We start from the raw sequence: 16,379 nt of genomic DNA, 5'->3' as shown, positions 1-16,379 counted from the left end.
GCTTCCAAGGAGCCCTAGTGTTGCATTATAGAACCAGGCCTTTCATTTTGAATTGTCTTTCTAGACATGCATGGAGATTTCAAGTCTTTCTTACTGTATCACAAAAAAGACTTATGAATAATTCATGATCACAGTATTTTTAACAAAAAGTTCTCCCACGACAGATTTGGAAAGCTGAAAAGTTTTATGAAACTTTCTAAATACTTAAGACTTTTCCAAAATGAAAGCAAGCCCTGCCATAACTAATTAATTAGTTTAAAACACTTCAATTGTAATGTTTATGTAAAAAACAGAGAAAGAGGATAAAGAGAACACTTGTTGAGTATCTACTATGTGCCATGAACTGTGCCAAATGTTTATATATTTTTTCATAAAATCTCCATGACAACTTGTAAATTAGATGAAAAACTGATGCTCAGTGTTTTGATAATTTGTCCATGGTCACATGTCTAGAAGTGGTAGTCAGGCCGAGCTCAGGATGCTTAGTAAGACTTAAAGTCCATTATCTTTAACTACATCACACACTGCAACAGCAGATGCTCAAATAACTGGCCAAATAAAGGGCAGAATGGATTTACTTACGTTGTTGTTGGTCACAGCAAAGTACTGCAAATTACTCAGATACTGTATTTCTTCTGGAATGAAGGTCAGGTGGTTATAGCTTAGATCCAAATAATGTAGTTTGGTGCATAGGAAAAGCTGCAGGGGCAGATTCTCAATGTTATTATGGTCCAAAGAGAGTTGCTCTAGATTAGATAATGCCCCAATCTGGGCCGGAATATAAGCTATGTTATTGTGCCACAACTTTAAGCAGGAAAGATTCTGGAGATGCTGAAAGCTAATGATCTCTTCCACAGTTTTAAGGTTATTTTCTTTAAGGTTTAACTCATGCAAATTGTTCAGACTGAAAATGGAGTGTGGAATGCGTTCCAGGTCGCAGCTGATCAGCGCCAGGCTTTTCAGATTGACCATCTTTTTCAAGTTGTTCAATACAACCAGCTTGCTCCCCTCGTTATCGAGGGACAACTTCTGCAGCGAAGGCAGGAGGTCTGTAACGACTTGTGGGATCCGGGAGATGCTGCTCTTCAAGTAGAGGGTCCTCAGGTTTTTCAAGTCCTGAAAGCCCTCCAACTGCATGGTACTCACCTGCTCAGGTAGAACACAGCCTGACAGGTAAAGCTCCTTGAGATTCTTCAGATGAAATACCCAGCGTGGAATTTTCCCCATTTCAGTAAATTTCAGGCGGAGGATTTTTAAATTCTCCTCTAGAAAGGCCAGGGCAGGATGGTCGACCACCAGAGACGAATGGTACACGTGAAGCTCCTTGAGGTTGACCAGCTGCGAGACCGCAGAAGGCAGCTTGACCTCAGGGATCAGCTCCAGGCTTAGCACTTCAATTTCTGTCAGCTCAAAGACATTGTCTGGAAGACCGTTTAGCATGAAAAGATGCAGTTCTATCTTGTCCTGGGAATTTTTCACAAGCTTACTTTTCAGTTTCTCGACCGTCCATTCATTGTTGAGGTTGATCTGTTTCAGTTTGTTCTCACTGACCTCCGACAGGAATATGGAGAAGCGTTTGGAGTAAAGAGGATCATACTGATCAGCCAGATGCAGAATGAAGGCGAAGTCATTCTTGACATCCGGGATGTCACTGTAGTTGCTTTTTTCTCTCAGCGCCTCAAAAGAATATTGCTTCAGAGAACTCCGCAGCATCCACCACAAGCTGTAGGAGGAGGTAAGACCATAAAGTATAACCAAGATGACATAAAATGAAGCCAGGACCTTAAATATTTCTGCCAAGGAGTAGACACACTGGTAGCGCTTATATCCAGTAAAAGCCTGCACATCCACTGAACAGTCAATTTCAAGAGTAATGTAGGTTAAAAAATACGGAACGTAAGTTATGATGAGGACAAACAAAATGACTTTGACTATTATCTGCTTCAGATACACTCTATAAATGATATCCTTCTGTTCCACGTGCATGCGGAACCTTTTCACTTTTTCAAAGATGGCTTTGGCCTGTTCGCCCTCCTTCTTGTCCAGGACGCTAGAAGTTGGGCTTTCTATGCCAGCTGACTCTAAGCCAGGCTGCGGGTAGGGCAATGACTGCTTGTTGGAATCAACATCAGCTGAGCACCCTGAGGAAGAAAGCAAAACCTTGGACTTGGAGAGCGTCAGGGGCCTCACTGACTGCTCAGCCACCGTCTCTGACAGGGCACGGGTGGTCCATGGAGAATCGAAGCACTTGTGAAGGATGGCCACAAAATGCTCGAGCCTGGAACTGGTACTGGGGTAGTGCAGCCAAAAGTTGCTGCAGGCTGCAAAGATGAGCGTGTGCAAGAGCACCAGGTAGGGAAAGAACTTTGCGAACCAGTGGAGCTGCTTCTCATAACAGACGGCGTCGATGTAGGAGTACTGCTGTCGGTGGAGGTCGTTCTGGATTCTGAGGGGGAGCGGAAGCAGAGTCCCGGGATCGGAAGACGTGTTCACGCTGGCTTTCAGGATGTCCCAAGGCACGGCGCAGTGATTGTCGAATTCCACCTTACACGGAAGACAGCACAGAACCCTGCTCTGTGTGAGCTGGAGGGCTCCAGCCAGCACGGCCACCAGCAGCATGATCAGGGTGATGTAATACCAAAAGACGTCCCACCACGGTTTTAGGATGTGATAAGACGACTGGGCGTCTGCTAAACATTTTAGCTCTGTTAGTGTAATCATGACTTTCCCTTGTAGGAGGACAGAAACTGGAGGAGGAAAATAAAAGAAAAACCACTGAAGCAAGTACCCCAAATAAGCTTAAACTCTAAGGCTTGTACATAACCAAGTAGGATCTAACTCAGGGGCAAAACCTGGGAAGCAGGGCTGATGATCAAAAGGTATCAACGTTTCCTGGTTTCATTCGAAACCTTAGGCTATGCCAACGGAGCACTGTAAAGTCCCTTAGATGAGAGACCATTTGGTGACAGCCAGATTGGACCTGTAAAGGTATTTATTTGGTGCAGGAGGTGAAGCAACTATCTAGTTTCCTCCTGCGTCTTCACTTCATGCTAAGCTACTAAAAACCAGAAGCCGAATTTTCTTCAATCAACGTTAGGAAAACTTGTTCTTATGCTACTAATTTCTAACAGCCACATTTTGTACCTTCCAAATGGTCTGAATAAGCTCTCTTTCACATTCCACTCCCAAGTCTGGAGCATCGGGTACAACCTAAGAGTTGTGTTTCAACCATGACAAGGAACTTCCTTTGAGCAAGCACTGCTTTATAAAATTATCCCTTAGGATGAGAGGGATGTACCAATTCTATGTTCAGAACAAACTGTGATTTAATACATTATCTCCTTTCCCCCCAAGCTCTTGCTTTGTAACTTACGTTTGCATCCAACTTAGAATATTTAAAAGCTGGCACAAAATGGTAATGGCTTAAAAAATGGATGGGGAAGGAAGCCCCAGTTACAACACTGTGGAAGGGACTCTCTCTCATGTTTAATGTTTTGATGGCAAAGTACTAATAGTATAAATGATTAAGGGCACATGCTATTATTATTTTTGCCTTCAGAAAAACAAGGTGGATTTTGCATTTTCATATTTAAAGTATTCAGACAATGCTCTTTACAGAAATGAGTTATGTAGTATTCAGCCTTACCTAAATCGTTTAAAAAATTGTTAACTAGTAAAATCCAGACCACCTATAAGACGGCACAGAGTAAGACAGATAAAAGGAAATATTTGGATTTATAACAATTCTGGTTAAAAAAAAATCACAGTAGCATCTTTGCTGGTGATTCAGCTGCAACCTTCATCCATGGACTTCTCTTACACTTTTTTGAGTCTTAAGTCTTATCTTTCCTGGGTCTGAGTTTCTCTTTCTAGATACCCTAGTACGGGTAGCACCCCCAAGAAAAACTGTTTTGCTCTCATTAGTCTTCCTTCAAGGGACTGGTACCCTGCCTTGAACCCTAGAATCCCATTACAGAGGCTCTGATACCTATGAATAAGTGTCTTTTCTTTTGCTGGTCAGCCCTAACATATTCCTGACCATCTGACCCTGAACCCTATACCTTCATGCTCTCCCCCTTGCTAAGGCATCCCAGGATCCTTGATTTTAACTACTAACCTGGAGCACCACTTTCCACCTGCATCCTCTCTGGCCATCATCATATTATATGGATTCAACTTCCTCTTAGGACCTATGGTTTGATTAAATAATTTTCCAGAGTTTCCCTCCCTTACTCTAGTTTAGTGGGTCTATTTCTAACTCTCAACTCCTCCCCTTCTGCTTCAATCCACTGCAGTTAATCATAACTGTGTGTCAAGACAAGACAAAAACCAAAAACAAGAGGATTATATGCGACAGAAAGTCTGGGCTTAGACCCCAAAATAGCATCAACATCATGGGAGGAAAGGAGGGCAGAAATCATTGCTGGATGAACATGTGAAAAATACCTAAGGATTTTAGTTGACATGAATGCACGCATTAAGCTAATTGTTCATAGCTATTATGCAAAATATAGCTATATGCTATCTTTATGCTAAATATAGCCATAATATGACTATAATCTGTGGCCATATTAAATCATGAACCCAGATAAAGGGGCAACAGTCCTTTTGTGTCTGCCTGGTAAGATCACACCTGGAACCCAACATTCAGTCATAGGTTAAAAACTAATTGGGCAACAAAATAATCAGGAGCTACTTGTCTACGAACCATTTCCTATGGAGGAACACAGGTAACTGACGACACTCAGCTGAGATAAAAGATGACTAGGGGAACCTGAGAATTTATCTTTACATTTTTGCAGGACTACCTCTTGGATTAAAGAATAAGTGGATTTGTTCCAGAGGCAGAACTAGGTGGGTGCACATTTTAGCAAGTGACACTTTGATTTAATCTGTAGTAGAACATCCACAGAAATAGTTCTGTGAAATAGTTCAGGCCCTTCTCCTACCTGGGCTGACCTGAATAAGATGACCATCTATCAAGGATGTTGCAAAGGAATTTCTTGTAATGGATAAAGAAAGTGAATGAGATCATCTCTAAGGGCTCTGCCAGCTCAAAGTCTATGGCTTTATTTGTCCCCTCAAAGATGCTGGGAGTTATATTCATTTCAGATACACAACTGAAATTGTAGAAGAATGTAAACACAAACAGCTCTAAAAATGAGGGTATTTGACAGACAGCAAATATTTATTCACAAAGAGCACAAGTCAACATTGGCCAAAACAATATACTTTAAATATTTATACTTACTATAATGAAAAAAAATGAATCCAATAAGTTGACTGTTCTTCAGTCAGGAGGCCTACACCTTTTGAAATTTCTTAGACACACCATCTCTGTGATTGTCTTCATTCTGTGAGAAAGTATAGATGTCTTGAAATAGCTGTGGTCATACAAACAAACAAAATTGGAGATACTGTCATTAGAGACCCTCTCCATCATAAGACATTACATGGCAAGTGGATTTTCATAGACCAGTTTACTTTTCACTGGGAGACATTCTGGCAAAGCTATTTATATAAGACCGCATCCACATACCAGATTGCACTCAGCCTCTGAACTTCCTTAACTTACAGAGAAGTTTCTACAGAAATTTAGATGTTAACATATTTTAAAATGCTGTATCTATAACACTTAGATGAACACTTAGCTTCTTCCAAGCAGTCTCCATATGCTAATTTTGCTCATCCAATCCTCATACACAGTTGGTCTTATTTGCATTCATCAGATGGCCTGTCAAACCATATAATTTCTGCACTTTATCATACATCTATCCAAATGAGACTCAGTGCTCTTAAAATTTAGCCTACTGATTCATTAAATATAGTTACAAGTCAATAACTTTTTAAGACACAGCTCAGAAATATGACTGAAATTCTCTGAAAGTGTGACATTATTAAATGTAGCTACCCTTTATGTTAAAACCTATTGGTTTTTGTTTCTTACCTTATAGGTTAATGTAAGTCATTTTTAGCATCTACTTCAATCATTTGCAATAGCTTAAATTACATATATACTGATTAGTTTGAAATGTGAGGAACATTCTAAAACACACAAAATTTTTTTTAGTTGGGTGTGAAAATTGCATTTTTTAGTGCCTATGTATCCTCTGAAAACTTGTTGAGAAGGTTTATATATTTGCCTGGAAGATACAATCCTTTTTTGGTTTATTAAGTACTCAAAATCCGGCTCAGAGTACTGACCCCAAATTGTATTTAAGGTATTTTTAGCAATACTCTTGCAACCTTGTCATTTTCAAAGATCAAAGAGTTAGCATGTCTGAAATTTACTTTGGTTTTACCAATCCACGTGTAAAGCCTTCTTTATAATTACTACTGAAGATCAAATTATTTTGCAGGCCAGAAAGCACAGTTAGTGTGTGACAGCTCAGCATGTATTAATTCGTACTTAGCACCACTGGAATATGAGTTTCTTATTCACAATTCATTTTTAAAAGACTGACAACGTACGATACACAACTGCATTTATGTGTAGTTAAGCACAATAAAGACATTTGATCTTTGAAACATTTTACATATTATTCTACTGCATTGCATCTGTAATGTGCCAGGAAAGAATGCTACCCAGCTGTCATGATACTTCCTGCACAATACAGTTTCCTTTAGATATTGCAAATATATTTTCTACTTTAAGCACAAAAAGAAAGAAGAGTCACAAACCTCCAACTACAGTAATATTTTAAAATAATCCGAATGAGAAACTACTAACTAACTAACCTGTTAGCAAACCACAACTACTAACTAACTAACCTGTTTGCTAACTAACCTGTTAGCAAACCACAACTGACGACAAGTTCACCATATTTCTTCTTTTTCTTATTTTATTTATTTAATTATTATTATTTTTTATTTGGCTGCGTTGGGTCTTCGTTGCTGTGTGTGGGCTTTTCTCTGGTTGCGGCAAGCAGGGCCTACTCTTCATTGCATTGCAGGGGCTTCTCCTGTTGTGGAGCATGGGCTCTAGGCGTGCGGGCTTCAGTAGTTGTGGCACGCAGGCTCAATAGTTGTGGCTCATGGGCTCTAGAGCACTGGCTCAGTAGTTGTGGCGAACGGGCTTAGTTGCTCCACGGCACGTGGGATCTTCCCTGACCAGGGCTTGAACCTGTGTCCCCTGCATTGGCAGGTGGATTCTTAACCACTGCACCACCAGGGAAGCCCTGCCCTATTTATTCTAACTGAGAATTATTTGTAAAGAATTTTTCCTGTTCATCTTTTTAAGAATTATAAACTTTTCCTCTAATCATCTAATTCAGATTTCCTTTGATGAGTTCCTCATCGATAAGAGAACAAATAAAAATCTGTTATTAATAATCTAATATCTGTTTTCCTACTTTCAAAGCACTTTCATTTACATTAATTTGTTTCATACCTACAACAAACCATTAAGATAAATATTATTCTTCACATTTTATAAACATGGAAAATAAGGCAGGCCCAAAGGAGTTATCTTGTCCAAGGTGACGAAACTGGCAAGAAATAGTAACAACTAGAACCCAGGTCCTCAGGCTAAAATCTTAGGGCTTGTCCACACCAGACCACACTGTCCAGACCATTTAATCCTTAAAATTAAGCCAGTCTGAGTTTTTTCAAAAGCTAAAAAAAACTTGAATATTTAACTCCCTTCCCTAACTGCAATGGACTGAATGTTTGTGTCCCTGAAAAATACATATTTTGAAATCCTAATCCCTCAATGTGATAGTATGAGGAGGTGGGGCCTTGGGAGGTGATTAGGTCATGAGGGTGGAGCCCTCGTGAATGGGATTAGTGCCCTTATAAAGGGGACCCCAGAGAGCTCTCCTGCCCCTTCCACTATGTGAGGAAACAGCAAGAACGTGGCCATCTATGAACTAGGAAGTGAGTTCTCATCAGACACAATCTGCTGGTGCCATGATCTCAGACTTCCCAGCCTCCAGAAACTGTGAGAAATAAATGTTTGTTGTTTAAGTTATCCAGTCTGTGGTAGTTTGCTATAGCAGCCTGAAGGGACTAAGACATCAACTTACCCCAACATCTGCATTATAACTGGGTTCCATTTTAATCTTTGAAAGACAAGGATACAAAGGATATCGCTTTCCGCAACGTCTCCATTTACATACTATATAATCTGCTTTCTCAGCTAGACTTTTTCTACTGAACATTTTCCACTGAACAATTTAAGACTTTATATAAATATATAGCATCTGGATTTAATGATGTATGAAAAGTCTCAAGCATTCCTATATGTTAAATGATGTTAATTTTTCTAATTGAAGTGCTTAACTGGAGAGTTAGAGCATAGCTGTCCTTTGTCGTTACAAAATTTAATACTGTTTGTGTGTCCAGGAAATTTTTTCCACACCATATTTTTGCAAACAATGAGGATCCAATCCAAATCAGATCTCTATTTCTAATATACAAATGCACTAAATCAGTTCAAAGAAACAATGTTAAAAGTAAAGGATTTTATGGTCCTAATCCCATTCCTTTAGCTTTTAAACCTCGTTAAAAAAAATCATAAAAGCTTTTCAAAGCACATGAATTCATCTGACAATCTCACCCCAAAGTCTCTAAGACTGGAACAACAACACTCAAGTTAGCCAGTCTTTACTTCCCACTAGTCCCTGTTTTACTTTGAAAGCATTTCAAAAACAACCAGTGAAAAAATAAACAAATGATGATCAGATGGTATTTAGAGTCATTGTATGATGAGAACTGGATGCTACTTCAAAGCTCTCTGTCTCTGGCCCCAGGCAGGGACACAGCCAAACAATACAGAATGGGGTTTCTCTATACTACTCTCACTGAAAATTGATTTTAAAATCGCCTTACATCCTTTCAAAATGCTTAGTCCTACTTCTCATCAAGATGTTTCTTGGGTCTGGGCTTCCCTGGTGGCGTAGTGGTTAAGAATCCACCTGCCAATGCAGAGGACACAGGTTCGAGCCCTGGTCCGGGAAGATCCCACATGACGCAGAGAAACTAAACCCGTGCACCACAACTACTGAGCCTGTGCTCTAGAGCCCATGAGCCTCAACTACTGAGCCCGCCTGCCACAACTACTGACGCCCGAGTGCCTAGAGCCTGTGCTCTGCAACAAGAGAAGCCATTGCAATGAGAAGCCCGCACACCACAACAGAGAGTAGCCCCTGCTCACTGCAACCAGAGAAAGCCCGCACGCAGCAACAAAAGACCCAATGCAGCCAAAATTAAATAAATAAAAATAAATAAATTTATTGAAAAAAAAGATGTTTCTCGGTTCTAACATATCTAACTGCAATTTTTTTTGTCTTTTTTTTGTTGTTTAACATCTTTATTGGAGTATAATTGCTTTACAATGGTGTCTTAGTTTCTGCTTTATAACAAAATAAATCAGCTATACATATACATATATCTCCATATCTCCTCCCTCTTGCGTCTCCCTCCCACCCTCCCCATCCCACCCCTCTAGGTGGTCACAAAGCACCGAGCTCTCTGAGTTCTCTCACTGAGAAACGATGTGTCAGTATCCAGGATTAATTTGCTCCTTTGCTTTATACTATTATAAATAACCCCATGAACCACTCTTCAGAAAACCGATGACAATTACTTAGCATTTTTCAAGCAGTTAAATGATCACTAGTCAGACACTAGTTTTGAGATCTAGAAGGGAACTAGGATTCATCTAGTAAAGTGTTTCTCTAACATCAATGTTCATAAATCACTGGAGAGCTTATGAAATCACAATGTGATAGGTCCCACCCTCGGAGTTTCTGATTCATTAGGTCTGCATTAGGCCGCAAGAATGTGTATTTCTAACAAATTCCTAGTTGATGTTGCTGGTGCAGAGACCACTTTTTGAGAATCACAAATCTAAGACAGTGGTTCTCAACTTCGGCTTCACATTAGAATCACCTGGGGTACTTTTATAAGAAACTTAAACCCAGGGCCACTCTTAAAGAACACTTTAGTTGGTCTAGGTGAGGCCAGCAATTTTTTTTTTTTTTTTTTCAAATCTCCCAGGAGGAGAAAGCTCACAAGATAGATTGGCAATGAAATATCTGGGGAAAGTGCCTACCTTTTAAGTCTTCCTGAAGTTTCAGATGTCTAGAGTGCTCCCCACAAACTACAAAGTAACAGCTACCATCAACTACAGGAACCTTCAGAGATTCAGGTGTAAGGTGGGGGAATACTGAGTCACTGAGCTAGAGAGATTTGCAGGATGGATTTGAGGAGAAGGATTAGAAACAAGGGGCTTGAAAGGCTATTTCAATCACGTGGGCCAGAAATAATATGGAAAACTTTTGTAATATATTTGAAAAGAAGGCAGTGAATGAAATAGTCACTGTAAATGAAAATTCAATGCCACTTAGCAACATCAAATGTCCTAAAGAGAGGTCCATGGATAAATGGGGTCAAAGGATTCCGATTCTGATCCTGTGGTATTATAGGATCTTCCACAGTTTATAGCACATAGTGTACAGTAAGTATTTGTACAATAAATAACTGAACGTACAAAAATGCAGAAGGCCGAAGAATATTACGTTCACATGTTAGGCAGGGTGTATCTAAGATGATTAAGCCTTTCCACAGAGAGGCTAGAACTTGGAAGAATATAGATGGGAAGGATTTGGCTAACTATTCTGCATATTCCAAACCTTAATAGCTTAAAATAGTTTTATTTCTTGTGATTCTGTGGGTGGTTCTTTTATTTCCTGGTGTTGGCTGGCACAAAGATGGCTGGAAGGTCCAAAATGTCCTCATTCATCAGGTTGGTAGCTGGTGCTGACTGCTGGCTGGTACTTTGTGTGAGACTTCTCGTGGCTGTTTGAGTGTCCTCGCATAGCTTGGTGGCTGGGTTCTAAAATAGTGCATTCCAAGCAAAGAGGTAAAACCTGCAGTTCTTTTATGGGATAGCTCTCAAAGCTACACGGTGTCATGTCCACTATATTCTATTGGTCAGAGGAGTCAGGTACCAGCCCAGATTCAAGGAGGCAAATTCCTCCTCTCAGTGGGAAAAGTGGCAAAGAATGTGCAGCTGTGCTTAATCCACTGCAGGCTACTCTCTGCCCACAAATGATTTACATTCCTCCCACAAGAAAGCCTCACCCTCTGCCAAGTCCCCCAAAAGTTTCATTCTGCTATGGCATCAAGTTCAGGCTTGAAGTCTAGGATCTTGTCATCTAAATCATGTCCAGGATGCTATGGGACAACACCCTTAAGATTCTTAGAAGCCTTTCTATCTAGCTGAGAAGACGCACTGCCTTAAATCTTTTTGAAGTCTTAATACAGGGTCCTAAACCTGTGCCCTGGCTTTTATTTGCACCTTAAGACCGAGTTTTACTGCACTAGTGCTACTCTGGATCTGATCTTTCAACCTGAGGCCATTTCTTACTTTGAAAGAAACAGTTTTATTCACGACCCCAGAAAATTCTGGATTGGAAATATGTCCTCTAAAGTCTGCTTAAAATCTGAACCATTTCTTCTATAATTAATCTCTCTCTTACAATACTTTGGTCATAAGTGGTTTAAAAAAGTCCACCGGTACTTCCAATGTTCTGCTGGGAAATCTAAGCTAGATCCACAAATCAGTTAGGTTCATTTTTTATCTTCCATGTTACTGTAAGTGTCAATCTTGTTAATCTTTTTGTCAATACATAACAAAGGTACCGTTTTATATCCTCCAATAGCAATTTCCTCACTGCTCTTCGAGCCACCATTAAGAATCTTCTTTTTTAAAAACTTTTATTTATTTATTTATTTATGGCTGCGTTGGGTCTTCATTGCTGTGTGCAGCCTTTCTCTAGTTGCGGTGAGTGGGGGCTACTCTTCATTGCAGTGCACAGGCTTCTCTTTGCAGTGGCTTCTCTTGTTTTGGAGCACAGGCTCTAGGCACACGGGCTTCAGTAGTTGTGGCACGCGGGCTCAGTAGTTGTGGCTCATGGGCTCTAGAGCACAGGCTCAGTAGTTGTGGCGCACGGGCTTAGTTGCCCCACGGCACGTGGGATCATCCCAGACCAGGGCTCGAACCCGTGTTCCCTGCATTGGCAGGTGGATTCTTAACCATTGCGCCACCAGGGAAGTCCAATAATCTTCTTACTTCCCCTTCAGGTTCACTGCTACCTGGTCTCAAAGCCAATGCCAGATGTTTTCTTGTGGCAACACCTTCCTTCTAGGTACCAATTTTTGTTTTGGTTCCTTACTGCTATGTAACAAACCTTCCCCAAACTTAGCAGCTGAAATAACCATTCATCATTTCTGGTGAATCTGTGGGATGATGAGGCAGTTCTGTTTCACATGGTGTTGGCTGGAACGCTGTGATGGCTGGAAGGTCCAAAATGCCTCAGTCACAGGGCTGGCATTTTGGCTGGCTGCTGGTCTGGAGCTCAGCTTGAGCTAATGACCAGGGGCTTTGCCACTCCTCCACATGGCTGTTTAGGCTGCCTCAGAGCAAGGTGACTAAGCTCTAAGTAGGAACGTTACAAGCACACAAAAGCAGAAGCTACAAATCTCCTCAAGGTCCAGCCTTAGAAATTACTCCACACCATTTCTTCCTTTTGATGGGGAGAAAAGGAAACAGATCCAGCCCAGATTCAAAAGGAAGGGAAATAGACTCCATCTCTTGATGGGAAAAATCACGAAGTATTTGCAGCCATCTTTAATCCACTATAGGAAGTTGAGAGCATTTAAGTAGTAGATGGTGCCACAGAAATGAATTAATTCTTTGAAAGAATTTAGTGAGTGAAGAATAGAATCTCTCTCCCCTTTATAACCTATCAGATGAGGAAGGACTATCAGACAAGGAACAGAATAGCAGGGGATAGAATAGCAGGGTCAGTGAGGTGAAAAATCAGCACAGTGTTTCTGGAGCACAGAAGTCAAAGGGTTTGACATCATAGTCAAAACAGAGAAACCAAAGGAGAATAGTGATGTAACTATCATTCCGCAGCTTCTAACACAAAGCTGTAGAGTGGAAATGGATCTGTGAAACAATCAAATAATATGCTAAATATTAGAAAAGTTACCCGTATCACCTGAAGTCCCAGGAGAAAGTTACTGAATACGACAATTAAGAGCACGTGAACAACTCTAGAAATCCTAATTAAATCGGAGTTGTTGAACTTTAAGGAACATTGTTTCACTATTCCTTGTTTCTGACGGTTAAGAAATACATCGTGCATTTAATTTAGACGGTAATTGTGTTTTTAGAAAAAGACCTCTCATTTCTTTGATGCTTTAAGTAAGCTACCAAATTATCTAGAATACATTTAAAATGAAGAGAAACTACAGTCCCATTACTGTAATATTAACACTAGAGCATAAGCCACCAGTGGCTACATAATTCCTAGAATGTGTAAACAGACAGCAATCTCAAACCCTTCCCCACCATCTTCATTGTTTATAAAACCGTTTTCCTGACGCCCTCCCATCACCCCAGAGTCGCAAGCCATAAAGTCGAGCCAAACCCAGTCCCTGTGCCGTCCCTGGGGAATCACACATGCTCTCCTTTCAAATGACTAGCTGATAGCACTGATCCTCAGCCCATTTGCTTCTACAGTAATTCTTCCATAGGTGACCTACCTTTCACAGGAGCAGAATCATATGGACTATTTAACCCAAGAAGAAACCGCAGAGATCAGAGTCTAACTCTTCACAAATAAGGAAACTAAATTTCCAAGATGTTCAAGCAGCTTCTCTAGGGTCACAGGGTAGTAGAACATGGGCTCAAGGCCACCTTGCCTAATTTGAAAAGAACTGGGAGGCTGAGAGCATTGCTTCTGGTCACCTAGCCTAAGTAATAATAGGCCAAATAAAACAGGGTTTTGGAACATGAAGTTGCAAAAATAGTCCAGAACATTTCTGTGTTATAATTTCTTTAAACTATAAATCAAAATGAGATTTTTTTTTTTTTAGCTCTGGGACACACAAACCAGTGTATTCTAGAAATACTTAAACATATGATTAAGCCGCTAGTCTTAACCTTTTCTCTAAAGTTAACGTTTATATACATTCAATTATGGAGGTTAGGACTACAAAGGCATACCAAGGAAATATGAGGCCTTGTTTCTGCTTTCATGGGATTTACAATCCTATTGTGGAGAGAAGACATGCATAGTTGGGAGTTAGCAGCACCATCTTATACTGTCATTTCAGTGCCAAAATGAGTGGGATGATGGCCAAAAGTAAGCAGTGCATTCGGTTCTACACAAACAAAATATCCAGAGAATGGGTGAAACATTACTGAGAATGGTAAAGCAGTACTTGTCAAACAAAGGTCAGGATTTAGTCTGTTCATGCAACAAATATTTAGAATGTTTACTATGTGCCAGGCAGAGTTCTAAGTGTTAGGGAAATATAGATGTGCAAGACACAAGATCCCTGCTCTCGGGGACCTTACTGTGTAGTAAGGAAAGAGAGAAAATCAAATCCACACACATGATAAAATCAGAAATGTTATGAAGAATACATAGCTACTTCAGACTGGGGAGTGAGGAAAGGCCTCTTTAGAGGGACTACCATTAGAACACAGATCTAAATGGAGCCTACCAGATGATGATACTGGGGAAGATCGTTCCAGGGAGAAGGAGCAAGAAGCTTAGGATGCGTGCAGATCAGAAGGGAGGACACCTGGCTGGAATGTCAGAAGCCTGGGGAAAGTACAGTAACAGAGGGCCTGCAGTCAAGATAAAGAGTTTGGATAGTAAGTGGTATAGGAGTGGTGGAAAAGCCACTGAAGAGTCATAAGGAGAAAAGTAGCTGATCTGTTACTAGCTTTTAAGAATTCACAGTCAACTCAATGAATCAGCAGGGAAATGCGGATATACTCGAGAAGTCCAAGTATCTACCTTCATCTGTAAAAAGAATGGTGTTCAGAATACGGCAGGGGATAGATCTACTGTCCTCACCACTGCTTTACCTGGACTGTATGTTCAGAGCTGGGTGACACAGCTTTAAGACATATGTCATATTCACAACACCGGAGAGCCATGCAACTTAATACAGTGTACAAATTAATCATTCATCATGGCAAAATCAAAAGCTCTGCCACAGAGCTAATTCAAGATTAAACTTCCACAGCTGTAAAAGATGAATGATGTTTGCAGGAAGCAACAGGATATAGAACTTGTTTATTTCTGACTTACCTACTCTAGGAAAGCATGGCCATGTTTTCATTACCGAAACATGGCAAACCAATTCTATACATTAAAAATGCTACCCTAGGGACTTCCCTGGTGGCGCAGTGCTTAAGAGTCCGCCTGCCAATGCAGGGGACATGGGTTTGAGCCCTGGTCTGGGAAGATCCCACATGTCACGGAGCAAATAAGCCCGTGCGCCACAACTACTGAAGCCCACGAGCCTAGAGCCCATGCTCCGCAACAAGGGATGCCACTGCAATGAGAAGCGCGAACTGCAACGAAGAGTAACCCCCGCCCGCCGCAACTAGAGGAAGCCCATGCGCAGCAATGAAGACCCAAGGCAGCCAAATTAATTAACTAATTAATTTTAAAAAATGCTACCTTAAACAAAGATCAGAAAAATATAGACATGGAGTCATGGAGTCTAAGTCTCTCATAGACATTTATTATATTCCTTAGATCTTTAATGTTAAAAAAATGACAAATATCAAACACATACACATATCCTTTCCTACATACAAAACTAACAAAGGATAGGAAGATGACATTTTACCAAAATGTATACAGATTTAATTTTCTGTTTAATTGGTTTAAAAACATCAAAAGGACTTTACTCAAAACATCTGTAAGAATAGTAATCTCTTTTTACACACTAAGTATTCAGTACTTATTTGCCCCAAGCTACCAGTGTAATAGTAATTATCTTTACCATGTGTTCACAATTCAGAATATTACTCTTACCCTATGAATGCCTGGTCAACCGGAAACTCTGCAATTAGTTTCTATTTGAAAAATTCCTAAAGAGAAATCATAAACATATTGTTATATTTTATGCATCACAGGACTGCAAGACAATTTATCCACTTATGTGGTTCTAAAGTTCCAAACATCTATAATAACTTTATGAAACATATAAAAGATAACTTTTTTAAAAAGCCACTGCTGTTAAAGGGATCACTTTCTGACCTCTTACAAAAGGTGTCAACTAAAACCCAGGGAGAGAAACAAAATCACTGTCACAAGCTACACATTTAATCCCATCACCATGGCAATTTACAAGGCATAAAATATGAACTTTAAATTTTTAATGAAGAAAGAGGTAAGCATTATGAGGCACCACTCATTTTATAAATAAAAGATAGAAAAACTCATTGAAAATATCTATGCTTCTTACAGAAAATGGGGAAACATGGGGAAAAAACAACTTAATGTTTAGGAGCGTTTTCCCCTTCCAGTTTTGTTTTTGTTTTTGCTGGCCTGCTAGTT

General features: G+C 40.2%; 1 protein-coding gene across 6 annotated transcripts in view; it reads right to left on the bottom strand.

Moving 5' to 3' along the window:
- LRRC8B (leucine rich repeat containing 8 VRAC subunit B) overlaps positions 1-16,379 on the bottom strand; it is a 71,710-nt gene that overhangs the window by 15,691 nt on the left and 39,640 nt on the right. For all 6 annotated transcript variants that reach the window (XM_032603240.1, XM_032603265.1, XM_032603273.1 and 3 more), the window contains exons 2-4: positions 15,855-15,910; positions 5,252-5,354; positions 583-2,747 (exon numbers count right to left, since the gene is read on the bottom strand). In XM_032603240.1, the coding sequence (XP_032459131.1) occupies positions 583-2,721 (2,139 nt within the window). In that variant the 5' untranslated portion in view covers positions 2,722-2,747; positions 5,252-5,354; positions 15,855-15,910. The remainder of the gene's footprint in view (positions 1-582; positions 2,748-5,251; positions 5,355-15,854; positions 15,911-16,379) is intronic.

The sequence above is a fragment of the Phocoena sinus genome, chromosome 1 (genome assembly GCF_008692025.1).
Source record: "Phocoena sinus isolate mPhoSin1 chromosome 1, mPhoSin1.pri, whole genome shotgun sequence".
Lineage (NCBI taxonomy): Eukaryota > Metazoa > Chordata > Mammalia > Artiodactyla > Phocoenidae > Phocoena > Phocoena sinus.
Note: the sequence above shows the minus strand (reverse complement) of the source record. Positions and strands in the feature narration are given on the sequence as shown.